Genomic DNA, 15,371 nt, shown 5'->3' with positions numbered 1-15,371 from the left:
CAGCCGCTTGTGTCCATGGTGGGCATGGAGCTGGCGTACGGGAGTGACGGCTCTGCCTGGAGACACAAAGCCCTGGCCCTGGCAGCCCCGCAGCCGCTGCCTGAGCTCCCCATCCTTGCCGGCGCGGCGCAGGGTGCTGACCTGTTCCTTTCTTGCAGGTGAAAGGGAGGTGATAGTTGCAGGGGACGTCGTTCCATTCGCCTTGCTCGTGCCAGATCATCACAACGCAGTCCTCACCCGCCGCGAAGAAGTTGTCGGGTTGGTTGGGCCTCCAGTTCTCAAATTGCTGTCGAGAGAGGAAAGCCCTTCGCCTGAGGCTGAGCCCTCCTCTCTCCTATTCCCTCCTTCATCCCTGCTGCTGCCTCCCCCGTGCATCTCACCAGCAGAGACCATGGGTTGCCAGCACTGCTACTACAGCGGTTATTTCTATCACAACGGCGCTTAGCTGACCAGCTTCACTAGAGGCTTGGAAAAACCATGAGCCCTACAAAGGTTAGGGTTGCCTCCAGTCAATGCCCAACCCAAGCACTCAGCGTGTAACTCATGAGGCTCTTCCCACCCAACAGGAACCTCTTCCCTCCCACCGAAGGCTAATGCCCGCCCGCGCCGCAGGCTGCAGGCTCACCAGGGAGTGCCCGTCGGACCAGCGGAAGTCGTTCTCCACAGCTCTGTCGCTGAGGCCGATCCACTGGTAGTCCTGCGCGTGGCCTGGAAGAACCGGAGGGGGAGAGAAGAGTGCGTCATGGTTCCCCTACACCTTGTTGGAAGCATTTCTTTGCCATCTCAGCTGTCTCTGGCCCTGGAGCCTTTGGATCATTCAGCTCCGTCTCAGTCGCTAGCCCCTGATGTCCTTTTTTTCCCCGATCATGCTTGTCCGCCTCCCTCCCCACTCAACATGGAGCCACCCATGCTGGCATGGGTCACCGCACTTGTTGCAACAAGTGAACATCTTGTGAACAAGCCGCATCAGCAATGTGGTAAGAGCAAAGATCTGTCCTAGCCGAGAAAGGGCCCTCTTCTGTCTCACGGCTGGACGGTTCTTCCTCTCCCACGCAAGGGTGAGGCCTCGTTAGGAACTATCTGAGCTCTAGGGGGGAAAATTGTGGTTTTTACATAATTTTGGATAAATCTGCCCATAGACTCAAAATCCAACAGATGGACCCCTGCCCAGTCTTAGGCTGCCCTCAACACTCACTGTTCACAAATTCTTGCTCCTCTGGGGTGATGATACTGCTCAGGTGGGCTTGATGTTGTCGGCATCTGGTCTCTGCATCCATCCAAGTCTCTCTCTCTTCAAAGTGCCTGTAGCAGTGGCCCTGGAACTTGGTCCAGCCTTCCTCACAGTTTTCCAGGTCTGAAACACACAAAGGAGAAATGAAAAGGAGTTGGTGCCTGGGTCTGGAAGTCTTCCAACTCACCTCTTAGCAGCTCATGGTCTCATGGCATAGGACAACACATGGTCACTTCCACTAAAAAGCAAGCCCTGACACTGTTTACTGTGGGAAATCCCAGGGAAAATGATCAGAAGGCATCCAAGACACATGCAGAGAGGGGAACCTGTGTTGAAGACCCCATGTTTGCAGTAACGTGACCAGTGCTACTGGAAAACTTGAGTGATACAAACTTATTCCCGAGCAATTCAGTCCCCGTGTCATGTTCCTGGACTCTGTTTTTGACGAACTGACCAAGCAAGAACCCCTCTCTTCCCACTTGTGCTGGCCTGCAGAGTTTTCTTGCTTTGGAAAGAAACTCCAAAACCTGAATCCAGATGCCCAGAGTCAACATGTATGTGTTGAAAAGGAAAGAGGGGAGGAGAGCCCAGGTTCTGGTGGTCGCATCGCTGGGGCTCTGGAAGAGAAGCAAACCTACCAAGGTGGGAGAAAAGAGATGGAGACAGGAACTTACCATGGTGAAGAGAGGAAATGAAATCTCAAGGAAAAAACTTGGAAGCTGCTAGAGAAGTACAAAAATTTCTTAACTTTTCAGAATATCTTTTATCATCTGAGAAACGCTGAAGAGTTGAACCCATTAATTAAAAAAAATAAAACCACAGATGGGGGAGAGCAGAGGCGAATGGAGAAACCACCAGAAAAGACCTTCAGCAGCTCCCATGCAATGCAACACCACGTGTCTGCTCCATCTGACCAAAGGAAACAGAAAATGAAATGTGTTTCATCTCAGCCTTTCAGATGCCCAATCTACCATTCTTTCTCAGGCAGTTGCTGCTCTTGGAGTGGTGGGTTTTCATGAGTCCTCATGCATCTCTCCCTTTCCGGTAAGGTTTTCTGGAGTCAGTTTCTTTCTTCTGTTGTTAAACTTAGTAGGTCAAAGCACTTGTCACCTTCAATCACACTAATTCCTCCTAATACAGCCTTCTGGTGTCCTTCCAGCTGGAGACTGTAGATGCTTCATAGTTGTTGGAAGGGTTGGTAATTAGTTGAGGCATTAAAAACATTTTCTGCCTTCTTCAACAGATCAAATGGATTATCTGGAAGTAGCTGAAGCTCTAAGGATTCTTGATCTTTGCAGGCAGATCGCTTGCACAAGGTGAGCAGAGAACACGCTCTGTCTTTTGAGATTTAAGACTTTTTTCCAGCAGCTTGAATACCACTCCTTGTCATCACAGCCTGGGAATGGGACAGCACATGGCACAGAACCTCAGCAGGACGTTTCCTAGGAGAGAGGCCATTCTTTCCCACATAGCTGTTACTTACGGGGAAATGTGACAGCAATCGTCTTGGAAAAGAATGACGAAAAGCTTGTTCCCTGGTAGGGGCACTGTCGTGGTGACAGGAAGGACTGGCTGTGTGCACAGATGGCAGAGCTCACCTACAGTATCCTGCTATTCTTGGAGATGTTATAGAATGGAAGGTTTCCTCATGGGAATAATGAAGATTTACATTCACCACTGAATTCGGGGCACTGGCTTCCTCTTGCATCTTCCAGGCTATGGGCCCCACGCATCACAGCCCATAAATCATGGAAGAGAGGAAATTAAGTCTGGCTTGGAACAAACAGGGTCGTAAGTGGCTGCAGGGTAGAAAGTCTCTTGTTCTATTACAGGGATCTTCAACAACAGGTAGCAGGGATGGGGAAACCAGAGGCTGATTAAGTTGCATTAGGAAAGTGATATTAAGACAGATCGTCCAATGATCCTGAGCTGCCTCCTTATGATCTACTCCATATGATCATTTTGGAAGCATAAAGAGAGATGCAGAGAAAGGGGAGGAGAAAATCCAATATATATTACTCGTGCCACGGTGAAGAAGACACTGCAACCTTTTTCCTCTTTTGTTTGAGCAAGGCAGGAGAGCTTCCCATCAGCTAAGCTGATAAAAGTTTGGACTTTCATCAGCTTTAAGAAAAAAAACAGCTCTTTTTTTCTTTCCTTGTAGAAACAAAAAGAAGTATTAGTGCAGGTCAGAGTACCTAATTTTGATGAAAAAATAGGTCAGTTCACGTTTTCTCAAAGATATACATTCCCTGCTGATTTTGCCACAGGAAGCCATGTTGAAGAGATGACAAAAATGTCATGCTGTGTCAAATCAGTGGAGATTCCTGGAGTGAACGAGGCTTCTCTCAGCTGCATCTTCACAGAGAGAAACACAATCATTTTACATGGCTCAGTTGAAGCATCCTTCCATGAAATTCCAGTCTAGCAGAGAAAGTTTGCCTGGGGTGAAGATGTACTCAGATGTTTCCCTACTGTTACAGATGAACAGAAAGACCCTTGACCCAAAGAGACAGCGACTTCTGTGATCAACACCATTACAATTTGCACGGAGCTTCACTACAGAAACTTAAAGAAGAGAAAGCTGAAGAAGACACCAGAAGCTCCTGCTTAGGAATCTTACAGGACATGGTGCTGTGATGGACAAAGTAATCAAAATACATAAGCAAAAGTCTCAAAGCTTTTCCCTGCTGTATTTTAAGCTGCTGTTAGAGGTTAGCTCACTGAGATGAGGGCAGGACTGACGGAAGCACTTGGGATCAGCTTTTTTGGGGGGTAGGGTGGGAACGAGGTAGTGCAGCAGTTAGTAAGATTAGCTGAAGCCAGGTAGGCCGTACCGATCTCACACAGGTCCCCTCCGTAGCTGGGAAGGCATAAGCATTTGAAAGAGTCGATGCCATCAACGCAGGTAGCTCCATTCAGACAGGGGCTTGAGTGGCACTCATCAGTGTCTGCAAGAAATCAAGGGCTTCCATTAGGGCTCTGGGCAGACAACTCCACCAACAGGAGAACTTGTTTCCTTGTTTGTTTAGGAGGGAATATCAGTTGTTTTGGGCGAACCTGGGAGTTGTTAGGGTCTTATTTTGAAACACACTGCCACTGCTGCTGCTGGAAGAATGAAGGCAAGAGACCCAACCCACCCTACAAGGAAGACATTGATTTTCTGTCACTTGGTGGTTGAACACCACTCTGAAGATATCAGGACAAGCTCAGCAAGATGTATCCAATACACAGCACTCAGTGGCTTTGACAGCTGTGGTAACTCTTCCTTGTTCGCTGCCTCTGCCTGTTAGATCGAACATGCAAACTTGTGTCTGTGTCTCCACCAGCTATGGGCCTACGAGGAAGAACGTGGAATTCTCATACGTGATGGAAACATCCTGAAATAGATCTCTATCTCCTAACTGGCCTTCCTGGGGCCAGTGCTCATTACTAGTTTCTTCCTAACCATAATTTAGATGAAGTTCCGGGGCAAGAAATCTTCTCAGTGAAAATGAAGAAAGTGCAGGAAAGAAAAGAATCCTTCCCTTTGAGGGTCTTAGGCCTGGCTATGGGTGCCTCTTCCTTGGTGAGGAATACCGGAGTGCAGTGCCATTTTCTCCAGACCTGTCCCCACTGTGCTCTCTCTTGCTTGTGATGGGGCTGGAAGAAGGTGTAGATCTTCTGGATTCACTCTTGGTGGAGGAAACTACTCTTAGTTTCCCACCTAGAACAGCCCTTGAGATTCTTTCTGCTTTTTGGAGGTAAGAAGAGAAGTTGGCATGGAAAGAGTTTGGCCCCCAACTCTCCAACGTTTCTCAACTTGCTAATTAGCACAAACCTGGGTAGCACTTTCATCCCCTGTCATCTTGGGGCAGAAGGAAGGAAGATTGGACGCTCTGAAGAAGGCCACGGGTAGCCAGTTTGTATCTATATATTGTAAAATCTAGCTTGTGCTGGAAGTAAAAGCTCTTCTCCCAGTATCTCGCCAGACTGAGCCTTAATCCTACTTATTGAACTTTGGAATCAGAAGAAAAATAATTCAGAATGGAAAGATTTCAGAGACGTTCAACTCAAGAAACAAGGAAGAAGACTAAGGAAGAAAGTGGGAGCACATCCATGCAGGTTAGGTTAAATGATGACTGGTTAGGTCCTCATGCGAGTTGTTTCTGCTTTTCACGCTCAGAAGAAATGTAAGGCTTTAAAAGCGCTGACTAACACTCCATGCTCTTCTTGTGGATGAGAGGGGTTAGTGAGGAAACATTCAAAGATGATAAACATGCTGGCTACGGAAATACCAGAGCAGTGCAGCAACTCCTCAAGGTCTGTGCTTGTCTTCTGACTGGGGTATATTTGGTCGGACACTGTCTCCCTGCAGAACCGTGTCCCCAGACATATGAAAGCAGACGCCTGTTTTACCCCAAGTGGCTGTCTAGTTGCTCTGTGGCCAATGTCTGATATGTCAACTAAAAGTTGACATTTCTGTAACGTGCCTAAGTGATGGAAAAAATTCCTCCTGACCTTGGATGGTAAATAGGTTCGTGCTTTGGAGCATGAAGTTGTCATCTTTATTCCAGGCTGTATCACTGCGAACAATGCAATTATTCCTCAGATGGCTGATGAACCTCTTACAGCAGTTTTGCAGTTAGTTCTTCACTGATAGAAGGAATTTTTTTCCACTAAATTGCCCTTCTAAATAGTCATGAATGCTTTCTGGATTTCTTTGTTCACTGCAACATGAAAAGAATCGGAGATCCTGTTTCCATGACACTAATAAATACATTCCAGAACAAAATGGGGGTCATGGGCCTAACGGAAGTGAAGAGTTGAACTTGGCTGGCTATTGCTTATTAGTCACACTTGGAGTTCCTAGAAGATAGAGAGCATAAAGGAAAATGAGGTATCCTGAGGGATGATTACAACTCTAGAGGCCCGTTGGGCTTCCTAACAGCAGTGGCAGCAGAAGTTCATGTTGATTCCAGTGGGCTCCAGCTGAACAAGTAAGGAAAGGCTCTCCTTTGTCCGTTAGGCTCCATGAAGTGGAAAGCATGCTGCAGAAGTGGGAATAAAGCACATACGAGAGCTAAAGCAGAACGTTTAGCAAGGAATAATGAGTCTTCAGCTGTCTTCGGCCACATGGACTAAAACTTGGCACATCCAAGATCTCTTCTGAGATGCAGGAGACCCACTGTGAGTTGCCATCCCTGGTCTTGGAGGAGGAGGGAGGAGGCACACACGTGCAAATTCATTGCCACAAGTTTCCAGCTGGGAAATAACACTGGAACAGAATTTCCTTTTACAGATATTGTATATAATATGATTGCACATATTATATATGCTGTAAAAACAAATATCTGCATATAATATATATGTTATATATCTCTCCATACATATACATATATATTTTTATATATGACACATAGAGAAAGAGTATGTACTTGTAGGTAGTATTGGAAAAATAGACAACATATACAAGTGAGACACAGTTAGTGTTTTTTTTTCCCAGAAGTGTGCTGCAAATGGCTGGAGAGAAGACGTTTTAAGTACCAAACCTCCCCTTTAGCCTATTGGGCTATTGGGGCAGTGACCCTATCTCCATCTGGATGTAGAATTACCTCACCAAACTGATATCAGGAAAACTCATACCAGCCGGGTTGGAAAAAGTGTTGCTTATTCTGGTCCTCCCGGAAAATTTAGGTCTTGGAGGTCTTTTCGAAAAGTAAGTTCTAAATGGTAAAATTGGCAGTGATGTTGTCTCTGGAAACCCTGGCGAGTGGGTTTGTGGGTGTTTCTAGGGTATCGCATCAAAGCCATAGGATTTACAGGGGGTGAGAACTCCAGTAAAAAAAACCCCAAACAAAACGCCATCTATCAAGCAACGCCTGACTGTTTTCTTCATAACCTTTTATATACCATAAATGTGTCCACTTCCGCAGAGTTTAGAGCTAGATGAGGTTAGTAAATCACTGTACACCTCTTCAGCCAGCTGAAAAGCCTGCGGCACGCTAGGTGTGCCAGCTCTGCTCAGCACGAAGCAAGACCCCACTTCCACAGCACCGGCTGCCTTGACATCCAAGGATCTTACGCAGAGGCGAGCTATTTATTTGCTTGGGTGAGCAGTCATTCAAAAAGTCAGCTCTGCTTTGAGATGCAGCTCAAGTGCTTATCAACCGACAAGAAGAGAAGACTACTGCTATTATTACCCAGGCTAACAAAGGACAAGCGATGTGGCATGGGATGCAGAACAGAGGCAGCCCTCGCTTTCAAGAGCTTCAGCTCTAAAACAAAGACAGGGGAGAAAATGCCTTGCGGTGCCAAGAATAGGAAGCCCATTTAGAACATATTATTAACTCACTTCTTGAGGAGAATGCAAAATTAGCAGCTCTTTAGAGGATGATTCGTACCGCAGTTAATATCGCCCAGAAGTTGCAAAAGATTATTCAAATCTATTGTCACAACATTTTCTATTTTTTGCTACTAACAGGACTCAAGGTCTAATTTCTAGATTTTTTCTAAAAAATAAAACAATTAAAACAAAATATCCAATGTAAACAGGGTCTTGCATCTGGAAGATGTAAACTGTTGGCTGGAGAAAGCAAGTGGAGTTACATAGCTACAATGCAAACTTTGAATTTGTTTCATCATTTTCTTCCTAAGATTTCTTTTACATTGCCAGATACATACTATATTTAGTCAGAACTATTTTCTTTTGGTGCAGCTAAACACAACATAAGTATTCTCCCAATGCCTTTGAAAACAATTTGCTGTACTAGATCATGGAAATTGGAAGGAGAAATCCTTTAGAAATGAAAGAGAAATAGATTCGTCTTGGTTTTGCTCAGAAGGCAAGTGGCATGCAAAAGTGAACACACAGTGTCAGTGGTGAGAAGGAAATGCTTCTAAAAATCCTTCATCCCAAGCTAAGAAGACAATACTAGAAACAGTGCTAACACTTTTTAAAACAATACAGTCTGTGCATTTCTCTCAATGGCAGCCTGTATGAAAGATGAGCAAAAATACCCATTAAACAAGGTCAGCTTTGTGCTTAAAACACCTGCTAAGGAGAAGCAGCTTGTGAACAGAGAGGATGCTATCACCCAAACCCTGACCAAACTTTTTCCTGAAGCTGTGAGTAATCAGTTTAGAAATACACCCTAGGATTTAAACTCCTGTTTTTATTCTGCAGAGAGGAAAAGGTAAGACAGAAAGGCAAGGCGTTTTCAGGATGTCCAACAGTCCCTGTTGTGCCCCTCACCCTTTCTTTATAGGCCTCCTTGTAAGTGCAATTATCCAAACAGGGACTCAGAGACCAGCTAGATAATTATCTTCTGGAGACTGAGGAAAAAAAAAAATCCAGGTACAAATTAAATTTGCTTTTCAGAGACTCCTGGGAAGTTTGAACTGCTGATCTGATAGCTCAAACAGAGAAGAAAAACATTGGAGCAATTGTAGGGTGATTCCTACAAGAAAAGAATAGGAGGAGTCGGGGAAAACAGTTGTCTCACATTTTAAGTAAAGTTCTAGCATCGAACATCACATAGCCAGCTAGTGACTTACGATGAGCAATTAAGTCATTAAAATAATTAACTACAATAATTAAACCAAAGCCTCCATGCAGCAGAAGGGGCAGATATTGCTACAGCCTTAAAAAGCTACATTCATCTAAAGAACAGCAAGTTTCCAGGAGAATCTGTTGATCTGCTGGAACCTTTGACTTGTCCAACACTCTCATGGAAGGAGAGCTCAGGAGGTTCGGACATCTCTGCCTCCAAAATATTATGTGTAGAAGTAAACTGACATGTATATAACACTAGTCCAGGACTGTAGGTTGCCTCTTCAGTGAAAGGTTTTAATTAAGCTAATAAACTTCTGATGCAAAACAGACAGTATATCCAGGAGACATCAAATCACCTGGTCAGCCACAAATGGTCTGTGCTTTTGCTTGTCTCTCAGCCAGGACTGGTACCTCCATCTCCTTCTTGAGGGCATACTCTTCATTCCACATTAGGTGAAACATTATGAATCAGGTGAATGTTTTCTAGACTTTTTTCTTCTGGGTTGATCTTCTCTGGACCGACAAAACTCTATCCCTCGGACTTCCAGGGCGTGAAGAATGAGGAAAGCCCATCAAGACCTTTCCTCATTCGGATTCTAACCTTCAGCTGTGTCGGGGCCATAGGCAGCAGACTCCATGAATAAATAGCTTAACATAAATAGCTTAACATAAATAGCTGCCATATCAGCATATTTCTCTTTTTTCCCCCAGCTTGAGTGAAGTTTTTAAGTCATTGACTGGTCGGAGTGCTCCAAACCACAGCCTTTCACTGAAGCGCCAGCATGCTTTTTTCAGCTAATAATTTTTCAGAGGCAAAAAGACCCGCTGAGCTGGCAAAACTCTGGATGAAGAAGCCAAGCCTATGGACAATTCTTCAAGCTTGTGGGGTTCCTGTCCTCGCGGAAGAATCAAACTGCTGACTAAAGACGTGCATGCGTAGCCTTCAATTTGGTTAAATACTAAACAATACTGGCACTCCAAGCGTTAATTTTCAGTTGTCTTGTGCTTCTGGCTCTGGCTTTTAGAGAGAAGTAGAGGGTATAGCAGAGCAGAAAAATATCATTCTTCTTAAATCATCCCACTAAAAAGACTGCTGGATCTAACTGGAACCCTTCAACGACAGGACAAGAGGACAACAGCCACATGCTTCCCTGCTCCTCATTCTAAGCTCCTTCTGTAAGCTGAACGAGCTTCACCCGTGCTTTAATGTTAGTTAAAGTTAATTGCACGTAACGGGCATCCATTACACCCTAGAAACTCTGAGCACAGCACAAGGCACAGATATTAGAACTGATCTTTTTGCACGAGCTAAATTTCAAGACTGGGAAGCTTCAGGTAAAAAGACAGCCACAACATGGGAAATAGCATTTTGGGCTCCAGCCTATGGTTCTGCCTTGTAGACTTCCCATGTTCACAATCCCCAGAGCACTGTAAAGAGTAACGACCCAAAAAAGGAAATCTGTGACTATTTTTCTTTTTTTTTCTTCTTTTGTCATCACTTTGCCCTAATTCTCTAGAAGAAGTTCGCCTCATTGCAAGTTCATGGTCAATACATTTTCTTGCCACCTGAATGAGCTTCCTTCAAACCCTGACGAGGACTGCATTTAACCCTATAAGAACACTGTAGTAAAGAAGCTTACCAATAAAAAGAGAAGTTTTACCCTAGAATATCTTCCCTGGTGGGAACACCAGCCATGCGCGTGTACTCAAGGCCATCTCTAGTTTATAAAGAGTCTACAATTAAACTTCATGCAGTTGTCACTTACCTCTCCCTGTCACCTGCTAAGAAACCCCAGCTGCTACATCGTCATCTCTGTGACTTGCAAATACACAACATGTTCCAATTTCAGAACATTTTTCAAGCTGCTTCACACATGAGCTGCTGAACACATGGTTTTCTTTCAAAATACTTCACAAGAATGTTGGCTAACAAACGCTCCCAAGAATCTGGCAATCGCCTTGTGGGTAATTTATAAAAAGAAAAAGCAGTGAAATAAAACCATACTTTGGGGCCAATATTTTTTTTAAATTTTTTTTTTTTTTTAACTGAGCCTCACTGGCTACTTTCCTTCCTTCCCCTCAACCCTGCCTTTGCTGGCCTGTTTTTGTCTCCAGGCTTGGATGTGGCAGCGGGCATGGCTGAAAAGCAGAGCCCACTAGGTGTGCAAGGAGGGCTTTTGGGCACGTAACTCCTGCAGCACCCTGCAGGACACCGTGCCAGGCTGGACCAGTGCTGTGGGAACGACCCCACTGACTTGCCCTCACCCACTCCTGCAGCATCCGCTGTGCAGCTGCTCAGCAGAGACAGACAGGACCTCAAATGTGTTACGAGCAGGACTGAACAAAGGTTTGTGATTACCTGTTTTCTCAGAGGGAGAGAAGTGACGTAGAGGGAAATGCAGTGACTCGTTCAAAACGCTTTGGGGATGGAAATGCTGTTAGAAACCAGGCTGAGCTTCACAAAGTCCTGCACTTACAGACCTTTACTGAATCCAGAGCTACCTGTGCTGAATGGTGTAAATTAACCAAAACAGAAGCAGTTCGGGAGGTAACGTGGGAAGGGGGTGGAATTAATATTACTTTTGCTAGAAGGAACTGAGCAAATCTCTTTGCACATACATTTTGTACCATACTTAAGCAACACGTCCTACATGAACTTGTGGCCCATTGAGAACCGAGCATATGTAGGACCTTCATACAGCACAAGCATTGATGGTTTTGAAATGGGGCCTGTCCCCAGGAGCCAGCAAAGTGAAACCAAGCTGTGGCCAGGGATGTTGCGGGACATCCTGTGTTACCGGGACTGGGCTCCTCCCTTGGCCAAGAAGCACGCACAACAACGTCCCATCTCGTTTTCTTCTCACTGCAGTATCCTAATGCCTCCACGGTGCGTGAACACTGCTCGGGGGATGCTTGTCAGAAAGCTAGCAGAGTGTTTTCACCATAAATGGTTACTCAGATTTAAATATTGTATCTGAGTATACTTGGCAGCAAGGGGTCCTACGGAAGACAGAGCGTTAAAACACCAAAAAAGGGGCAGGGTGGAAGGAAAGGCATTTATCAGCAGAGCTGACAAAAGGTAGCGACGCTCTGAGCATCATCTCACACATTCAGCCCCTTCTAGCTGCAGAGAGCAGCGTAAGGCACAGACCAGAGGGCACCCACGCTCTGTGCCCAAGGGACCGGAGCAGTTTGCCCGATGCAAACATCGCACTCGGCACAGATGATGCTGAGAGCAGAGATTTTTGCCCCCAGCTGGCTTGCTTTGCCTCTTACCCCTCAGCAGTGCGAAGCTGCTGATGGCCAGCCTCCCACTCCAGAGCAAGTGCTGTGAAACACTCGGGGATACAGGGAGCAAGTCAACACATCAACGAAAGAGAAACAAAACAGGACAGAGACTTGCAGCCTGTCTTATCCAACTTCTCAGCTGCATCCACTAGCCAGGGTGGAAGTCTCTGGCGGGTGGAGTCGTCTTTGCTCTTGTTTCCACATGAGAAGAAAAAGTTGTTGTTTTCTCTAGATTATAGCAATGGCTAAGAGCAATTTCAAAGGGGGGGTGAATGCCCTGGTGCCTTCCCCAGCTATGTCACACCCAGGAGCCTGGTCACAGCGGCTCTCAATGACTATTCACAGAATACTCTTTTTTGAGCCCCCACCTCTGGCAGCACAGAGGGGAGAGCTCACCTATGTCCCAGCGATCACGCGGGTACCCTGGGGGGCACAAGCAGATCCAAGATCCTGGGGGGCACAAGCCTCCATCATGTTCCTGGCAGGTGCCAGCTCCACCAGGCTGCTCATCACACAGCCACCCCACCTGGGGCGCAGCCACGTCCACCAGGAACAGCAACTCAGAGGAGCGAACGATGCCTACTGCTATGGTGCGGTGGGGGAAGGCCAGGTACGCATCTCCTGGTGCTTCCCTTGAACTGGTCCTCTGCTGCTCTTCCCAGGGGCATGTAATTGCCGTGGGCAGGCAGGAGGGAGGTCCAGGAGGCTTCTGCGGACGTGGTTATGCTGGCTGGATAATTGCATTATCTGCCCAAACACAGACTACCATTTGTTAAGACAGAAGCTATTGAACACAACCTGTGGAAAACCCCACATGTTTATGGCTTCCCACCACAGTAATATTTTGCTCAAGCCTCCTTCTGTGTTAAATGTTCTCTGTGGTAGAAGCAGCAAACTGTGACGGCTATGCCTCCTCCCTCCCATCCCCTCCACAGCGCGTTCGCTTCCGTACGAGAAGACACGGTACCTTCTCTAGTGGGTCCTAATGCGTCTATTGCTTCTTGTGAGACTTGAGGCAGGGCAGCAGTAGCGGTGGCCAGCAGATGGGGATTGTCTAGAACAACAGCTGTCTCTGTCTCTTGTCCTGACACTGCAGGAGGGGAGGGCTCTATTTCGAGCTGAGCCTCTTCAGGGTTCCTGGGTCCCTGTGTTGGTTCAACATCTGGAGTACTGGTACTAATTACAACGTCTGGGACAGAGGTTTCCCCTGAAATGCCTGCAATCGAGTGTGTCACAGCTCCAGATGTTACGTCAGGAATTTCCTTCTCCTCGGGAGCACCAGAGGGCTCACCACCGGCCAAAGATGTGGCAGCTGTTTCGATGTTAGCAGCAGGCAATGCGGATGCTTCTCCACTGGTTTCGTGGACTGTGGATGGTTCTATGGTAATCTCAGGAAATGCAGATGTTTCACCCCGGGCTTCTTGACTTGTGGATGTTTCTATTCTAATTTCAGGAAACGCAGAGGTTTCCCCACTTACTTCTTGAACTGTGGATGTTTCTATGCTCGTTTGGGGATAGGCAGATGTTTCACCCCTGGCTTCTTGACTTGTTGGTGTTTCTATGCTAATTTCTGGGAATGCAGATGTTTCCCCACTGATTTCATGGACTGTAGAAGTTTCTATGCTAATCTCAGGAAAGGCAAATGTTTCACCCCGGGCTTCTTGACTTGTGGATGTTTCTATTCTAATTTCAGGAAAGGCAGATGTTTCTCCACTGATTTCGTGGACCGTCGAAGTTTCTATGTTGATTTTGGGAAATGCAGATGCTTCCCCACTGGTTTCATGGACTGTGGATGTTTCTATGCTAATTTCAGGATAACCAGATGTTTCACCCCTGGCTTCTTGATTTGTGGATGTTTCTATTCTAATTTCGGGAAATGCAGAACTTTCCCCACTAATTTCATGGACTGTGGATGTTTCTATGCTAATTTCAGGAAAGGCAGATGTTTCTCCGCTAATTTCATGGACTGTTGAAGTTTCTATGCTGATTTCAGGAAAGGCAGATGTCTCTCCACTGGTTTCGTGGACTGTGGATGTTTCTATGCTAATTTCAGGATAGCCAGATGTTTCACCCCTGGCCTCCTGACTTGTGAATGTTTCTATTCTAATTTCAGGAAATGCAGACGTTTCCCCACTGATGTCTCGAATGGTGGATGTTTCTATTCTAATTTCAGGAAATGCAGACGTTTCCCCACTGATTTCTTGTATGGTGGATGTATCTGTGCCACTTTCAGGAAACGCAGAGGTTTCCCCACTTACTTCTTGAACTGTGGATGTTTCTATGCTAATTTCAGGATAGCCAGATGTTTCACCCCTGGCTTCTTGACTTGTGGATGTTTCTATGATAATTTCAGGAAATGCAGATGTTTCTCCACTGATTTCTTGAATTGTTGATGTTTCTATGCTAAACTCAGGAAATGCAGATGTCTCCCCACTGATTTCGTGAATTGTGGATGTTTCTATGCTAGTTTCAGGAAATGCAGATATTTCCCCACTGATTTCGTGAATTGTGGATGTTTCTATGCTAGGTTCAGGAAATGCAGATGTTTCACCACTGATCTCATAAGCTGTTGATGTTTCTACACCACTGTCTGGCAATGCAGATGTTTCCCCACTTAGTTCACCAGATGAAGAGGCCTCACTGCTTGGCCCAAAACCGTAGGGAAATGTGACAGCTGTTTCCCCACCAAGTTCCTGTGATACTGTTGGTCTTGTCACAACTTCTACTAAATCAGAAGTGACTAAAGTGACTTCTGGAAGCCCTGAGGCCTCCCCACTAATATCAGTCACTGATGAAGATTGTCCACTTAGATCTGTGGCTCCAGAAATGTCTTCACTGACGTACGGGATCCCGGATGGCTCTCCACTGAAGTCTCCTGTCCCTGAAGGAAACCCACTAGTCTCCACAGCTCCAGACCCTTCTCCAGATAGTCCTCTGTCTCCAGAAGGAAATCCACTGATTTCTATCATCCCGGATGGCCCTTCTCCCACCTCTTGTGCAATTGATGTATGTGTTACAACTTCCACCAAAGTGGTATCCACAAGAGAGACTGTGGGAAAGCCAGAGGTGAGTCCACTTTCCTCTCCAGACAGTAGGCCACTGGTGACATCAACTCCAGAGACTTCTCCGCTGCTGTCAATCACTCCACTCGGGTGTCCGCTCATCTCGAGCACTCCAGAAACACTCCCACCAAAGTCTACATGCCCAGAAGGCTCACCACTGATGTCTAAACTCCCAGATACCATGCCTGATGAGTCTTCACCTCCTGAAGGCAATCCACTGATTTCCAAAATCTCTTTTGCTTCTGCTCCTGTAATT

General features: G+C 46.1%; 1 protein-coding gene across 1 annotated transcript in view; it reads right to left on the bottom strand.

Moving 5' to 3' along the window:
- The window catches only part of LOC104082072 (aggrecan core protein-like), a gene marked incomplete at both ends in the record, with an annotated part of 16,271 nt that extends 904 nt beyond the window's left edge, over window positions 1–15,367 (bottom strand). Inside the window, 6 exons of the mRNA XM_009585040.1 lie at window positions 142–286; window positions 626–708; window positions 1,196–1,354; window positions 4,069–4,182; window positions 13,021–14,447; window positions 14,568–15,367. Of these exons, the coding sequence (XP_009583335.1) occupies window positions 142–286; window positions 626–708; window positions 1,196–1,354; window positions 4,069–4,182; window positions 13,021–14,447; window positions 14,568–15,367 (2,728 nt within the window). The remainder of the gene's footprint in view (window positions 1–141; window positions 287–625; window positions 709–1,195; window positions 1,355–4,068; window positions 4,183–13,020; window positions 14,448–14,567) is intronic.
- Window positions 15,368–15,371: the final 4 nt, after the last annotated feature.

Source organism: Fulmarus glacialis, unplaced genomic scaffold (assembly GCF_000690835.1).
Source record: "Fulmarus glacialis isolate BGI_N327 unplaced genomic scaffold, ASM69083v1 scaffold14699, whole genome shotgun sequence".
Lineage (NCBI taxonomy): Eukaryota > Metazoa > Chordata > Aves > Procellariiformes > Procellariidae > Fulmarus > Fulmarus glacialis.
Note: the sequence above shows the minus strand (reverse complement) of the source record. Positions and strands in the feature narration are given on the sequence as shown.